At 43.9% G+C, this 17,383-nt stretch overlaps 1 protein-coding gene across 4 annotated transcripts in view; it reads left to right on the top strand.

Moving 5' to 3' along the window:
- The first annotated feature begins 2,073 nt into the window (after positions 1-2,073).
- The window catches only part of CPM (carboxypeptidase M), a 72,039-nt gene continuing 56,729 nt past the window's right edge, over positions 2,074-17,383 (top strand). Inside the window, exons 1-3 of one of the 4 annotated variants that reach the window (XM_006121581.5) lie at positions 2,074-2,260; positions 2,446-2,602; positions 6,603-6,697. In XM_006121581.5, coding sequence (XP_006121643.1) covers positions 2,255-2,260; positions 2,446-2,602; positions 6,603-6,697 — 258 coding nt within the window. In that variant the 5' untranslated portion in view covers positions 2,074-2,254. Of the gene's footprint in view, positions 2,261-2,445; positions 2,603-2,870; positions 3,011-6,602; positions 6,698-17,383 lie in introns of those variants that run through there. The other 3 variants (XM_075931535.2, XM_089779790.1, XM_025183885.3) reach the window with 3 other exon arrangements.

Raw genomic sequence — 17,383 nt, 5'->3', positions numbered from 1 at the left:
TCTTATTGTCGTGTGGTTTGATTTTTAGATCAATGGAAAACCAGGACACTCCAGAGACACTTAACCACTTACTTATTTATTACGAGCTTTACGGAGTTAGCATAGTTGTTTAAATTTTACAAGCCTTAAAAACAATTACTATACTGTACAATTGCAAGTATTTAAGGTTTAAAATGTAAAGCAATTAATACAGTGCAAAGCAATGCAAAAGCAATGTATAGAAGATTATTATACAGGCAGTCCCCGAGTTATATGGATCCGACTTACATCAGATCCCTACTTACAAACGGGGTGAGGCAACCCCGCACTAGCTGCTTCCCCCCAGCAGATCAGGGAGACGCAAAGCTAGCACCCCTCCCAGCAGACCAGGGAGATGTGGAGCGGCTTTTCTCAGCAGACACCTCAGCTTGAGAATAAAGGACTGAGGGAAGTGAGGTGTGGGAGAATAAAACTGAGCTCTGGAGAAATGTTTGGCTAGAGTTTCCCCTACAATATGTACCAGTTCCGACTTACATACAAATTCAACTTAAGAACAAACCTACAGTCCCTATCTTGTACGTAACCCGGGGACTGCCTGTAATACAATAATTAAGCCTAGTTCACTTACACTTCACCTGTATGCTACCTATAGTACCAAGCAGGAGGTCATGGTTCCTTTGGTTCCCACGCATAGGAACGCCATGCACTGGGGTTGCTGGTGTAAAGGGGTCCATTACTTCTACTTACATTAAGAGCAGGATCTGTGGGTCAGTCCTGCTCCCTCCCTCCCACTGATTATCTTTTCTAAGCCTATATTTATACTCAATTTGGTTGTTCTAGTAATATCTACAAATCAATTGCATATTGTATAAAATACTTATTATGCCAGTATTTGGGGTACATCCAGGATGTTGCAAGACTAAGTGCTTAATTAACAGTTCTATGGGTGTGTCTGAAATTTTTCACTTACCAAAAATGGGATATATCAGTACCAGGTTTCTCCCAATGTTCTTGGCATGATTTCCCAGTACTTTACAAGTTCCGCACGATTGTGCAAGCACTCCTGACTCTCAAAGTCCCCCTCACATCTTGGCCTGGTCTATGTGCACCAGACTTAAATCAGACCTGGGTTTGCTTTGTTAGAAATCTGCACTTTGGGCAAGACAGCCATTGTTAGTCCAGTCAAGGAAGGGCTGGACAATGCAGACATTATTCTACTGGTCAAGATGGGGTTGTCCAGGCTCCCCTAGTTATGAGCATGCAAGAAACAGGGATTTAAATGAAACAAAATCTGTCATTTTCTCTTTAGTGGGCAAAACCATACAGGTTTAATTGGACTACTCGGTGTAGAAAGTTAAAAGTATGCTTAAGTCTTTGCAGTTGTGCGGGGCTAATATTCTCTAGTGAACATCTAAAAACTGTTAAAACTTAAACAGTAACTTTTAAGAAGGGCTTCTTATAGGGGAGGGGAGCAAAAGGGGAAGAGGCAAACCTAACCAAGCAAATGTTGTCTCAAGGACATTTTACGTGCATGCAGCAACACATGACATATAGCTTTTCATAGCAGCTAGCTGGTGTTCTTTATGGTTGTGTATACACACAACACATAAGTACTTTCTATTTTAAAGTTGCACTGTTTACATTCATCCTCTTACCATTTTTTCCATTAAAAATATTTGTTTTCTGTTTAACTCCTTGCCTGTTTTTAAGTATATGAAGCACCCCTGTTGCAGAGGCAAGAATATTATCCACCCTTTGCCAGTGGAGAAACTGAGGCAGCAGCCATCCCTACTTGCCCCGTCTGCCTAGTCTCGCACCCAGCCCCTTTCTCGCCCCTCCCCATGTGTTTGTGGACTAGCTTTCCCTTTGGAGAAGCGGGCGAGAGGGGGATCAGTGGGGTGCAAAAGCCCAGCCATGGGCTGGTCAGAACGTTGCAATCAGGGGCCGTTTCGAGCCACTGCGCCTCCCACTAGCCCGCTCAGCCAACGGCCACGCCAGGGACAGTTTGCTGGGCGTTCAACTGCCTCGCGCTCTCCCTAACCCGCCCCACGCCGCCCGGCGGCCGCCAGAGCCTCGCGCTTCCTCGGGGTCAGTGAGGGCGGGAGCGACGGACCCTCCCCCCCCCCTTAGGGCGGGCCTCGGGGACCTGAGTGGGCGACTCCTACGTCAGTCAACGGGCCGGGCACGTCCCCCGAGGGGTTACACTGCCTCCTGCCAGGGCTGCTGAGGTCGGCTCGGGAAGGGGGCGGCAGCGCTGTGAGGCGGCGGCAGAGCCATGCGGGTAGGAGCGCGCCCCGGGATGCTGCTGCCGGGAAGGGTGGCTCTGCGCTCGGGCCTCCCGGCTTGAGGGGACCGGCCGGCTTGAGCCCGGCGTCTGGCGGGGGCACAAGGTGGCGCTGAGTCCCCCGAGCCCGCGGGCCGTGGCCAGCGGGGCCCCCGTGTCACACGGCGCCTGTTTGCTTGCAGGAGGCGGGCAGCCTGTGCCTGGCGCTGCTCTTCCCCGCCGTGCTGGCGCTGGACTTCGGCTACCACCACAGCGAGGCGCTGGGCGCGTTCCTGCAGGAGGTGCACCAGCGGCACCCCTCCATCACCGCCCTGCGCAGCGTCGGGCGCTCAGTGGCAGGTAGGCAGCCCAGACGAGAAGTCACAGTGCGTCTACACATGCTCCCTCTGGTGTCATTCGTTCACCTCTGAGGAAGGGCGAGAGGGGACCGTGTCCGAGCAAACCGCACCTTGGCTTGTGACTTCTAGCCAAACCCCACTTCATGCTGAGCCCAGTGCTCTTTGCCTGGGAGCAGCTGCTCTGCTCGGGTGTTTGCTGGGGAGCTAGCCGTGGTCTGCTTCCGTCTCTCTGATGTGTGTGTTTACATTTCCCATCTCAAACGGTAAAGGAACACCCCTTGTCAATGCAACATGTCCCATAGTGTGTGTTCAGCCAACCTCTCCTCTGATGGACTGCCCTGAAGTTAGACGTTTCCTGGCTACCACTTCAACAATTGAGCTGAATCCAGTGTTTTTAAAATGGGTCTAGGTAAGATGTCCAAACTGTTGAATGTCTAAGCCAGTCAGGGCTACAGCCCTGAAACTGTAATGTGCATTTTGTAACTTATGGATAACTTCCAAAGATATATGTTCTTCTGGGATTCACCCACTAGTCTAACAAATACAAGACTGACTGTAAAATAGTATTACCTGCTAAAATCAATACTATAGCATTTCTCATTTAACAGGCGCTCTCAAACTCCTTGGAGAAAATATAGCTAGTTACAGCTTGAGGTTTCTGCCTTTATTTAGCTTGTTTTGTATTTTAGATTTCAACACTTTTTCTAAGATATACATAGATGTGCCTAGGCTTTTTGTTTAAAGACATTTTGAAACTCAGTTTTAATAAGGACTGAGAACACGGACATTTATACACATCTTCTCAAGCGTAATGAAAAGAAATGTATGTACTGTACTTTTTACTTCATCAAGGAATAGTGAAATTACTCTTAAGTAATGTACTCTTAAGATGAGGAATTAGATTTTTGAGAAACATCTGTTCACATAATCCTGATTAATCTGTTTTTGCTTAAGCAAGAGCTCTTGTAATAATGATCAGATCTATGTTCTAGATAAAGTGTCATCACTATAGGCAGATTAACATGAACAACTGTAGTAGCTAGAGCTGCTCTTTTATGTAGGGTAAAAAGTAAAGATAAATGTATGACTTCACATTTTGTGACTAGAACCGTACTTGTCTGAAGGAGAATTTGATTTTTAAAGTAGTGGGGCTCTTCTGTTTTGGCTAGATATCAATCATCCTTGGTATTAACTGTGAAAGCAGCTGCCAGACCACTATCTCCCTCTGGATTTAAATAACCAGTCTTCAAGTAATGAAGAGGGATCAAACTAAACAGAGAATCAAAGAATTCAGAGATGGACGAATTCTAATAGGTCTTCTAGACGATCTACTTCAACAGAAGTTTGTTCCCAAATATTAATGATAATTAATACTGACATTTAAATATCTTCTTGAGGGAGCTTAACTGTTAAATATAGGGCCTATTTCACTGCCATTTGTGGACCCCACTGGCTTCTGTATGTAAAAACTAAAGCTGAATTTGGACCCTTACAGAAGGCTAAACTTTTCTAGTTGAAGTGCTTAAAATATGGTCCCTAAATTAATATGTAGGTACATGAAAAATATGATCCCTTTATTTAGAAGGGCTGAGTACCCACAACTCCTACTGATTAAAACCCAAAACTAGAAATGCCCTTATCCTTTGTCAGTGAGCAAAGCCATACCAAAGATTTTGGCATCCGTTTTTCTTGCTTTGCTTTTGCACAGGGGAGAGGTGGAAGCTGTGTTCTCAGGAGCACCACTTTGTTCTGCCTATTGAACTTGCATCATGCAAAATGAAAAGAGAAACACTTTGCTCCCTGCCCTTCCTAAGCACTTTAAGCAGAGTAGTGAATGGAGTAGCTGGGCACTGAACAATTTATCAATACCACATAAAGAAGGGTGAGATGGAAAAATGAAGCTGAGAAAGGAACCTTGCAGAAGACCAGCAGTGTTTCATTTTTCATCAACCACGAGTATTTGGTTGAGTGTATGAGGCGGGTGAGGAGGAGGAGTATCTGGGATTTGGAGGAGAGAGAGCAAGAAGGTTCCTCCTTTTTCAGCATCCAGCAGAGGATCTTCTCCCATCCCACTCCCACTAATGACAATTAGACATCCTCCCACATGACTGCAAATAGTTTACTGGCTTCCAGAATGTGGAAGCTAAAGATTACTTTACCCCTTCACGATGTCACTGGATCACCAAATAACACCTGGTACACTGTTCTCAGGCTTCTGTTAAAGCAGCCCTATCAAAGGAGATGGGACATATATATACTTTTAAAGTTTATCACCCTTTATATACTCAACAGGATTCTGGGGACAGCTAAAAATAAGTATCAATTTTCTTCCCCAACTGAAGAAAACAGTCAAGAGATAATTATAACACATTAAGGTCCATGAAAGACTAAAAAATTAGTTTATTATGAAAACACTAGCCCCGAGCAGTAGATACACTAAAATTAAAAGAACAGTATTACATATATACCATCTGCATCTCACCACTTGAGCTAGTGAGATTTCACATACTTGCTGAAATATAATCTGTGTTGGCGAGAAACTGGGAATGAATGACTTGGGTTGGATCTCTGGATTGCCTTTTTTGTTCATTTTCTCTGAAGCACTTGTCATTGACCAGTGTTGGAAGACAGGAACTGGGCTGAGTGGATTATTACTCTGATCCTGTTTGGCTGTTCTTATGATTAATAGAGCCCTGCACAGATACAAAAATGTGAAGCAGCTGCCAATCAACGTCTACCAGAATCAATGTGCATCCGACCCACTGTTTGCTAGGTGTCTTTTATGTGTATCCACACCTGCACCCTCAGTAGCAAGACATCTCATGAGTGCTAGCGAGGAAGGGATCGAAGGGGAGAAATGAGTGTTATGATTTTTTTTAAAGAGAAGAGATTGCACGAGGGTGAGGTTTTGGGTTAATGGAGATACAGGAGCAGGACCTCAAGGAGAAGGGGCAAGGGCTGGGGGAAGGGGTGCCAATTGTATGCTACTCTCAGGGGCTCATGAGCAAAGGTAGCGGCAGTGTGTGTTGCATCTCTGCAGGACAGAAGGGCTCCAGTCCCGGTGGCCAAGGGTGGATTCTGCTGTTCAGGAGCCAGCAGTTTGGGAGGCAACTGCATCCAATCTCCTGTCTGCAAAAATGGTCTATGGATATGAAGTGTGTATTTCTGCAGATTTGAAGGGCTCTACTAAAAAGTCTATCTAAACATATGGTTCTGTACAATGTATGCTAAGACCTTATACCAATCTGGTAAAAAAAAAAAATAGGAAAACAAGATGAACTAATACGGGGAGGGAAAAAAGGGAATAATTTTCATGCTGTCATTCAAATACAGGGCTAGAATTTTAACATCTTTCAAAAGTACAATGACTTCATTAGTCACTGTTAATTCTATCCTCTTCTGTGCAAAATCTGTCCTGGTTTACATTTCCTTCAATACAGTTTAAGTCAGTAGATTTGCATGAAATTTAAGTTAGTTGAGAATTTGGTGTTTATGCTATGATTTTTAGATCAGCATGTGTCATTTTGTATTTTATAAATTAGGTTTAAGGGTGTAACCATTATTTATTAATTATTATTATTATTATTATTACCTTATTTTAATATTTATATATGCAAAGGGACAGAATGAGGACCTGGCTTTTGGAATGCTGACCTGAAAATCAGGTTTTAAGATTACTATCAAAGATGTCTGTGTAAAAGTGACAGTTTCCTAATTTTTAATTGCTCTATGGGCATTTTTTTTCTATGTTTACAATACAATTAGTGGGAACTGGTTTAACAGAGGGGAAGCTTTAACCCATTATCTTTGTTGTCTGTTTACGCTGAATAAAACAGATTCTTCTTCCATACTTAGCACTGTTTCGCTTTGGAAAAGAGAGCTAAGTTCTATTCTGTCTCTAAGATCAACAAAATTATTTTCTGAATTCTGATTGCAGAATTTTTTTACTGGTGATGAGAAAGTAACAATCTCTGTTCTAAGTCCAAAATTGATTTTTGCAGTACATGTATTTGGAAAAGTTCCATCTGACAATCTGAAAAATTATATGGTCATCGGCATCGTTAATAAATACAAAACTTCCAGTGGAATTTTTAAGGTGATATATTCTACTAACTGCTATTTATTTATTAAATAGTTACATAGTTTATTTCTATAAACATAGCTCTTATGCCATTTTTCTGCTGCAATGCATTAACGTTCTTATATGATCTTTACATGACTGAGAGAAGGAAGCCAAGGTTATAGCTATTATCAATGTTCCTTCTAATCATTTTCATGCATGTGTGTATTTTCCAACCATGTGTGGAATAACTTTTTTGTGTGTACCACCTGTAGAAACAGAAAATCTAATCGTGGGTGCTCTGCTAATCAGCTTGGTGTCATTTAAATTTATCCCGAGTGGCTGCACAAGCACACAGCATACAGGGAACACTAACTATTATCCTAGGATTATTTACTGCATCTTTGATTGGGATTATGAAGAATATTTAAGTGTAATTAAGGCACCTCTCTTGAACAGAGTATTGACCAGCTCATGAAAGTTCCACTCTGTAGTGAATTCCACATGATGCAAGGGTCCATACTCACTGAGCTCATCAAACGGTTGGAGTCATAGTGACTAAACAAGCGATGTGTCTTCTTTGTAGGGACTGGTTAGTAAGGTTAGACATTATACTTCTTTAAAACAGGAATATGTATAAAACAGTAATATCACATTTCATACACATAATATGGCCAAAGTAGATATTGTATCTTAAACTTACAAAATGTACTTCTAAGCACATGCATAAAAAACTTTCCATGCTAAAGAAATCAAGAAAATGATCCAATATTAAGGACTTTGGCAAATTAAAGAAATCAATGAAATTTTCATTCCTTCCCTCTGCAAGCAGAGCAGACTCAATGTGTTTCTGGAACATTAACAGTGCTTTTGCAGTGGTGTAGCTGTGTTGGTCCCAGCTATGAAACAAAGTTGGTGAAGTAATATCTTTTATTGGACCAACTTCTGTGGGTTGAAGGTACAAGCTTTTGAGCAACACAGAGCTATTCTTCAGCTTATACCTCCCACCAAAAAAGTTGGTCCAGTAGAAGATACTTCCTCATTTACCCTGTCCCTAACAGCAAATCTGAGAGGCTAGTGAGAAGAATTCTAGTTTGAGAAATGTCTGAGGACTGGAAACATTAAATCTGAGGGTTGTGCATTTTAGCTGATAACCTGTCAATATGAAACAAGGGGAGATGGGATTTAATGAAGATGTACGTAGCAGAAATACCAACATTAATTCCATCTAGATGTAAACTAAAAGCCAGCAGAGACCACAGTACACAAATATCATCCAAGGAACTCTTATAAAGGAGAGGCAGTCATATTCAGTACAATCTGCAACTTTAGTGTGGTCTTCAAGTATAGCTGTTCAGATCCAGGGCATTTCATTAATCCTGTCTGAAAGTTACTTAGACATGGATAACTGTGGCAAGACCCACATCAAAAGAAAGGTCACAATCTTTTCATCAAAAGTATGTATGTTTGTGGCTGGCCACATTAGGCATGTAATAGTGTAGTTGATTAACCGATTAACCAATAAGCAGAAGATTATAGGTTAATGCTATAGGCTACACACATGCATTTACACTCTTCCTCCCCCACTCCTTGTCAGTAAACTTTTTAGCAGGCTGGCTTGCAATGGGTCCAGGACCTACCCCTTCTGCAACTCTGCATTTAAAGTGCATTGGGTTCTAAGTGGGTAGGCAGCCTGGCTCAGTTCCTGCTCACGCTGGGTCTGGGAGCTCAGATCCCCCTCTCTGGACAGGGGCCGCTGCCACCCCATGCTACTGCCCCTGTATCAGTGCACTGGTTGCCAGCCCCACCTATGGGTACTATAGAATAGTCAAGTAACCAATAAGAATTCATGAGGTTACTCGGCTATTCAATTAACTGATATTTAACATCCCTAGGCCACATTTTTTCTTATGTGCCAACACAGTTACCAGAGACCTAATTGGAACCCTAGATAGCTCACCTTACTAACAATGCAAACTCCCTCAGTTGAATAAGCAAATACCCATAGCAGGTAACAAAACTGATGTTTTCCCAGAGTTGGACTTGTAGCCCCAATCCCAGGAAAGCTCTTGGAGACCTAAAAGACTTCACCATATGGATCTAATGAAAAGTAAACCAAGCTGAGTGCTTTTTGCATATCGATCATCTAACAGCTCAGGTACTCCACCTTTCCCGTCATCCCTATGGCTTTACACACAGGCTACGTCTAGACTGGCATGATTTTCCGCAAATGCTTTTAACGGAAAAGTTTTTCCGTTAAAAGCATTCGTGGAAAAGAGTTTTTAGCTGTCTACACTGGCCCTCATGTGCAAAAACATTTCCGGAAAAGGGCTTTTGCCCGAACGGGAACGTCAAAACATTTGCGCAAGAAGCACTGATTTCGGACAGTAGAACGTCAGTGCTTTTGTGCAAAATCAAGCGGCCAGCGTAAACAGCTAGCAAATTTTTGCTCAAAAGCAGCCGCTTTTACGGAAAAACTTGCCAGTCTAGACGCAGCCACATGGAATAGGGCTCTCACAAGACAGAACTTATCACACATGTAGGCTTTGCAGCCAGAAGAGTGGTGGCCTCTGTATTGTCAAATACAAAAGTATCACTCCATCTAACCTTGTCAGTATCAGCAGACATGTCAAGAAAACCTCTTGATCAATGGTATCCAATGCATACAATAAATTCAAAGGAATTAGCATGGGGTATGCGATACCTGTTAGGCACCAAAAGGAGAAAATAAACCAGTGAGATTTGGATTGTCTTCGTTATAGCCAGGTCTAATTCTGTATTTAAAGGGTTGTAGAATCTCAGGAATGCAGGTATTAGTGGAGCTGACTTGCCTCAGCTTTAACAATGATCTTTCCAGAAAAAGCTAGGTTAGAACGAGGTGATGACTGGACATGTCAAAATTTTACTTTTTAAGCAATTGCTTGTTTTAGAGCTACTGGTACCATTCCTTCCCTGAGAGTGTTGTCTGTCTTCACCAATAATAGATCCACTGTTTCTCTGCTTTATTTTTAGGACGGCTTTGAAGGGTATACAAGTTGACACACATTGCATGACAGAAAACTTATTTCCTCCTAAAACAATGAGGAGTCCTGTGGTACCTTAAAGACTAACAGATGTATTTGGGCATAAGCTTTTGTGGACAAAGACCTACTTTGTCAGATGCATTTCTATGGAAACCATAGAAACATGCATAAATACATGGAAAAAAAGTAAGTTACTTTATCAAGTGAAGGGCAGCTACTAACTAGGCTAAGTGAGTCAGGGTGGATGCAGCCACTAGCACAAACACATGGTAAGTGGCAATAAAAAGGGGTCAAACAAAACACTGTTTCATTGTGCTCATAATAGGGTTTTGTATCCACCTGTTGTTTCCTGATTTTTACACTAAGTTCCTCATTCTAAAAGTTTACAACCTTTTTGATATGCATTTGTCCACAGTCTGGCACAATTGATTCCTGTTCCATGACTGGAGATCCTAGGTACTACTGCATTATACATAGCAGTATTATTGGATAGTAATGAGAGAGTAATTGCCCCTTTTTCCATCTCCATAAATAAATATACCAAAAATCAAAACCAAATCTAATGTTGACAGAACTCAGCAGTTTTGTCGACGGCTGTAAACCTCATTCTATGAGGAATAACACCTTTTATCGAAAGAGTTCTGTCGACAGAAGGTGTTATTGCATCTACACTGTCCTTTGGGTCTACACTGTCATGTTGACAAAGTGGCTTGCTTTGTCGACAGAACTGGCTGTAGTCTAGATGCTCTTTGTCAACAGAAGGTTTGTTGACAGTACCTGTCGACAAACTTCTGTCGACAAATGCCTGTAGTCTAGACATATCCTAAGGTACCACAAGGCACACTGGGATTTTTTTTTTTTTTTTTTTTTTTTTTTTGCGAATACAGACTAATATATTGGGTGGTTAATCTAAAGCCAGTGCCTGGGCCACAGTGGCCACACTTCTATTTTTAGGCACAGATCAGCATGAGTATGTCTACCCAATATAGGAAATACATTTTGCAGCTGCTGTATAGATGTGCCCATAGAACAAGACCCTATTGTGCTAGTCACTGTACAAACACAGAACCAAAAAAATAGTGCCTGCCCCAAATAACTTCCATTTGGTGTGTGTGATGTGTATAAAATGTTTCTCTATAGCACTCATTATTAAAAGTAGCTAAGGGTACGTCTACACTACAGCGTTAATTCGAGTTAATAGTTAATTCGAATTAAACTAATTTGAATTAACACATCTACACACAAAACCTATTTTGAAATAGCGTGTTCATACTGAGTGGATCCTGAACCGAAGTTAAGGCTGGCCAGAACCAGTGCCGGCAGGGCATCAGGTTAGGACTTAGTGTGTGGGGCTGTTGCCTGAGGCTAACTGAGCTCAGTGCTTAAAGGGACCCTACCTCCACCTCAAACAGACAGTTCTCAGGGTTCCCTGCTTGCTTGTCTACCTCGATGAGGGACAGCAAAGCAGTCCTGTCTTGGAGCGCCCACACTCAGGACACCACAGCACTCGGCCACATGGAGCCAGAGCTTCCCCTGGGCACGCCCATGCGTCTTGTGGGGTCGTTGCCATCAGCCCAGCTGCACTTGCTGCAGGCTGCCATCTGTGGGGTTCATGAAGGGGCTGTCAGGATCCAGGAGGCCCTGCAGGAGAGCGTCCACTCCGAGGAGCCCTCAGAGCCAGCATGGTCCTCCCCACTGGGGGCTCATGGCCCATTCCTCCCTCACGTCCTTCTACTTACCCCTCCCTAGCCCCCCTTCCTGATGTCAAACAAAAGACACGTCTGTTCAAAAATAGAAACGGGGTTTATTAAACAAAACTGGGGGGGGGAGGGGGATGAACCGCTGGGGAGACTGGGAAAAGGAGGTGGGAGAGGGGAAGAGAGAGGGTGGAAGAGGGGAGGGGGAAACCTGGGAGGAGGGAGCTGGAAGAGGGAAGCAAGGGGAAGAAGGAGGAGGAGGGGAAGCTCAGGGCCCAGGGTTGGGGGTCTCACCGGACCAACTTGATTTTCATGCAAACCTGCTCCTGGGTTTGCATGTGGCCTTTGATGGCCAGGCTGGCAGCTATCCTGCCATAGACGGCCGCATTCCTCCATCTAGTGAGGAGATCATGGACGTTGGGGACATCCCTCCCCAAACCTGAATAAGGTCCATGATCTCCACCCTGGACCAGGAAGGCACCCACCTTCTCTAGCTCCTGTCAGGCTCCTGGGAGCTGACAGACTGTTCCTCGGGAGTGGTGGAGGGCTGGCTGCCAGTGACTTGCTGGCTCATGTTTTGGGGCCACTGGGTCAGGGGCCCCGGTGGCCACTGCTGGCTCTGGGCTGGCAGACTTGGAGCTGGCACAGGCACTGTGGCTTGGGTCTACCCCTTTAAAGGCTCCGGGGCTGGGGAGGAGAGTAAGTTTTCCTGGTTGTACCCAGAGTGGCCACCAGGGCTCCCTGGGAAAGGCTGGAGGCCCCCTATTTTGAATTAAGTGTCTACACAGCGCTTAATTCAAAATAGCTGTTTTGAATTTTGCATTACTCCTTGTAGAATGAGGTCTACCAAATTCGAATTAAGTGCTCCGCTATTTCAAATTAATTTCGAAATAGCGGTTTGCATGTATAGATGCTATTAAAGTGAATTCGAAATAATGACTTTTATTTCAAATTAACTTTGCAGTGTAGACATACCCTAAGTGCTGTGTCTGGTGAAAGCTCCTCATGAGACCACAACCTCAGCTATTGCTGATATGTGTGTGCCTCTTAAAAGCAGATTATTTTACAAGATCTTTAAGACTGATCAGTATGAATTTATGGCTGACTATTAAGGTATTAAAAAAAAATCCAGAAGGAACAATGCCAACCAAGAAAATGATGCAAATCTTTTCTCAGGGATATGTTGTGTTTTCACATTCCTGTATAATAGAATCTTGCCTTCTGTTGTTTCATTTGACTGCTTAATACAGATGCGGCTCTTCTCTCCAGTTACTGTTTTTTTCATAGCACTTCTCCCTCCACATTTATCTTGAGCTGCTATTTCACAGAACTAGTTAGACATGACACAAGACATATGGACATAGTCACTGAGGTTTACAATATTCATTCTAAATGAAAAACTTTACACATCAGTAGAGTCTGCATCAGACCTTCACTAAAGTGGGGCATTCTACAATTTGGCTGTGTCTAGATTGGCATGATTTTCCGGAAATGCTTTTAACGGAAAAGTTTTCCGTTAAAAGCATTTTTGGAACAGAGCGTCTAGATTGGCACGGACGCTTTTCCGAAAAAGCACTTTTTGCGGAAAAGCGTCCGTGCCAATCTAGACGTGCTTCATTTCGCGATCGGGGCTTTTTTGCGGAAAACAAATCTGAGCTGTCTACACTGGCCCTTTTGTGCAAAAGCTTTTGCACAAAAGGGACTTTTGCCTGAACAGGAGCAGAATAGTATTTCCGTAAGAAGCACTGATTTCTTACAGTAGGAAGTCAGTGCTTTTGTGGAAATTCAAGTGACCAGTGTAGACAGCTGGCAAGTTTTTCCGGAAAAGCGGCTGATTTTCCGGAAAAACTGGTCAGTCTAGACACAGGCTTTATGTTTTAGTTGAACTTTTGCCCACTCTTCTTGAGAATATGGCTCTCCTGATCTTCCCTTGATCCTGATATTTTCCTCTAGCTTTCCTCTCCTCTCCCCTCCCAGCTAGCACTGATCTGGTTTTTGTGGCTTACAAGTGTATGTGGCATACAAGCCCCTGTTTACAGATACCAGATAATACATAAATGTTAACTTAAAAAATGGATATAACCTTTTATGAAATCTAGTCGTGATGTATTGTGTGTGTGGTGGGAGAAAAAAGAAACAGTGGGGAAAAAAGACCCTTTAAAGCTTGTCTAGACATGACTAAAAGGTGAAGTTTTTTAAAAATATATTTGTTAGCTCTTTGAAACCATTGGCTCGAAGCTGGAATTCACCTATACAAGCCACAGTAAAATACCACTTATCATATCTTCACCTTTTAAGACCTATTTGTTACAACACTTTAGCTAATAAATTTTAAAATATACCGTTTAATCATATATTGAAAAGTACTGAGACATTTAATTTGATTCTTACTAACTTACAACTATAATTTTCTAGGGTCTATACATAGACCCCCGCCCCCGTCAGGCAGCACCGTGCGGCGCCCCTCAAAATTGGGTGCCCCGGGCTGTTGCCTGGTCAGCCCGTAGCTTGGGCCGGCTCTGAGTGACTATAATAATTTGACCCAGACACTTGTGAACTGCTAAGGATAACAAATTCTGAGAAATACAGGGTTTTACCTCACTTCCATAGTTTCATGACATTTAATAAGCATTGATAGCCTATCAGTATGACTAAACCTTTATATAGGCATGATTTATAAAGGTTACATTTGTTTGTGTCCTTCTTGATCCTAGTGAATAAAGCTGATTAAGAAATTTATCCCCCTTCTCAAAATGTGAAATAGTTTTCTTTTAATTTTGTGGTGAGGATGGTGTGTAGAAAGCTTTAAAGTTTTTTGATTTTAAGGTTTTGACAAATGAATTTTTCCACAAATGTTATTATTTTTGTCCTTGAAAGTCCAGTTAAAAATGGAAAAATGTAGTTGAATGTTGAAATGACTCAAAACAAAGTATTGACTCATATTTAGCTTGTGGTTCACAAGCTAAATATGAGTCAACAGTGTGATGCTGTTGCAAAAAAAGCAAATATGATTCTGGGATGCATGAACAGGAGTGTTGTGAGGAAGACACAAGAAGTCATTCTACTGCTCTACTCTGTGCTGATTAGGTCTCAATTGGAGTACAGGCAGTCCCCGGGTTACGTACAAGATAGGGACTGTAGGTTTGTTCTTAAGTTGAATCTGTATGTAAGTCAGAACTGGCATCAGCCGCTGCTGAAACTGATCAGTTTCAACAGCGGCTGAATCTGGACGCCAGTTCTGACTTACATACAGATTCAACTTAAGAAACCCAGGCGTCCCCAAGTCAGCTGCTGCTGAAACTGATCAGCGGCTGATTCAGCCGCAGGACAGCGGCTGTCCCGCTGCGGGCGTGCTCCAAGGCTTTGCTCCCCGTCTCCCTGCAGACCAGGGAGACGGGGAGCAGCTTTTCTCGCCCCGGAGGACGGGGGCGGCGGACCGCGGCGCATCTGGGCGTCCCGCTGCTCCCGTCCTCCGGGGCGAGAAAAGCCCCGTTCGTAACTGCGGATCCAACATAAGTCGGATCCACGTAACTCGGGGACTGCCTGTATTATGTCCAGTTCTGGGCACCACATTTCAAGAAGGATGTGGAGAAACTGGAAAGGGCCCAGAGAAGAGTAACAAAAATGATTACAGATGACCTATGAGGGAAGACTGAAAGAATTAGATTTGTTTACTTTGGAAAAGAGAAGACTGAAAGGGGACATGATAGCAGCTTTCAAGTACCTTCAAGGAGGAAGGAGAAAATAGATGACAGCACAAGAAGCAATGGACTTAAACTGTAGTAAGGGAGGTTTAGGTTGGCTATTAGGAAAAACTTCCTAACTGTCAGGGGGGTTAAACACTGGAATAAGTTGCCTAGAGAGGTTGTGGAATCTCCATCTCTGGAGATATTTAAGAGCAGGTTAGATAGACATCTATCAGGGATGGTCTAGATGGTATTGGGTCCTGCTGTGAGGACAGGGGACTGGACTCGATGACCTCTCAAGGTCCCTTCCATTTCTAGTGTTCTGTGATTCTGTGATAATGGGAAGCATGTCCACTTATGCTACTTGCAAGAGAAGATTGCAATTGTTCCCTTCTAAATATTGAGATGCAGCATGTGTATCTTTATCCAAACAAGATCAGCCTCTATGGGCCATCCTTCGATACTGAAGATGGGGGTGACTACAGGCCATATAGTACTCTCTAATCTTCATTTGTCCCGCAGACTATACTTTGTCCATCTTGTGTAGAAAAAGTAATACTGTTCCATTGACATAGAAAAAGCAATACTGTTCCATCAAGCCTAAAGGAACAAAAAACCTAGCCTAGCAAAAACAAATCATGCCCTTCTATTTGTATAGAACCAGCATTTGTTACAGAAATAGTTATCAATTTTTAAATGACCAAAACTGAACTGGGTCAAACTCTTTAAAAAAAAATCATCCAGATCATGAAATCTGAGTCATTCAAAACTATCATGTGGAAAAAAAATCCAGTTTTTCTCTTATTATAAAAAGAGGTCAACTCCAGGTTTGTTTCTAACTACAGGTTGAACCCTACAGATTTGAGACTCTGGATTGGAAACATCCATGGTCCACAGATATTGCTGAACTAGAGAGCCACAGAAGCAGGAGCCAGCCAGGAGTCCCACAGGGGCTGGAGAGCCCCAACTAGGTCAACAGCAGCTGTGCTAGGTGGCAGCTGGAAAGCCCCAACCTGGTGAGCCTCTGCAGCAGTGGGTCCGGTGGTGGCTGGGAACTCCTGGTGCCAGTGGGGCCAGCAGTAGCTGGGTGAACCCGACTCAGAACTCCTGGGAACCCCCAGTGGCAGCAGGGTGGGGAGCTTTGGCTGGGCCAGGATCAGTGTGGCCAGCAGCAGAATGGGAAGCCCCAGCCATAGGAGCCCCAGATCCTGGCAAGGAGCCTGTAGCAGGGCCAGAAGTGGAACATTGACCTTTCCTAGTTCAGCAAACTCCCTGGTTCAGGACCACTCAGGTTTAGATGGTGCCAGACTAGGGAGGTCCAACCTGCATGTCAGGCTGTCCCTCCTATCTGCCTTGTTTGGGAGCAGCCAGGGTTTTTAAACATACAAAAGCCTTATTTCCCTCCCTTCTGTCAGAAAGATTCTTACAGCTTTTATGTCTTGTTTGCTGAGAAGAATGGAATGAGAAGGCAAAGCAAATAGTTAATACAGTTCTTACCTGAGAACCAAACACAGCTGGTGAAATTAACAACCTGAAAGTCTAGTGAAACACAAAAGTAGTAAATTTAATTCTGAACATGCACTTGTGTTTGTTCCATTCTTTAACTAATGCTAGAAAGTAAGTTAATGAAGAGGACAGTAAAAGAACTTGTGTTTGCAACATGGAACAAACAAGCCATGGCAATTTGCTTTCCTCTTGTAAAGTGTCACTTTCTAGAATCTTATACAGGCAGTCCCCGAGTTACGTGGATCCGACTTACGTCGGATCCACACTTACGAACGGGGCTTTCTCGCCCCGGAGCTCGCAGGTAGCGGGACCGCCCAGAGCGCAGCGGTCCCGCCACCTCGACCTCCGGGGCAAGAAAAGCTGCTCCGGGTGCCCCTGGTCTGCTGGGGACCATCTCCAGCAGACCAGGGACACCTGGAGCAAAGCCGGGGAGGCAGAGGGGTCTCGCGCCTCTGAGGCTTTGCTCTGGCAAAGCCTCAGAGGCGTGGGACTCCGCTGCCGCTGCGGCTTTGCTCCCGGTGTCCCTGGTCTGCTGGAGACGGTCCAGCTGCCTGTCATCCCACGTGGCTGCCTCTGACACAGAGGCAGCAGCATGGAGTGGCAGTAGCCCCTGTCCAGGGAGCGGGGGGCTGAGCTTCTGGACCCAGCGTGAGCCAGAACTAAGCCAGGCTGCCTGCCTGCCTCGTTCCTAATACATTTTAAATGCAGACCCACAGTGGGAGTAGGTCCTGGACCCAGTGTGAGCTAGGACTGAGCCAGGCTGCTGGCCAGCCCACTTACAAATTTATTGGCGGGGGGGAGGGGAAGAGA

This window comes from Pelodiscus sinensis, chromosome 1, assembly GCF_052426305.1.
Source record: "Pelodiscus sinensis isolate ZL-2025 chromosome 1, ASM5242630v1, whole genome shotgun sequence".
Classification (NCBI taxonomy): Eukaryota; Metazoa; Chordata; order Testudines; family Trionychidae; genus Pelodiscus; species Pelodiscus sinensis.
This window is presented reverse-complemented; position numbering and strand designations above follow the sequence as displayed.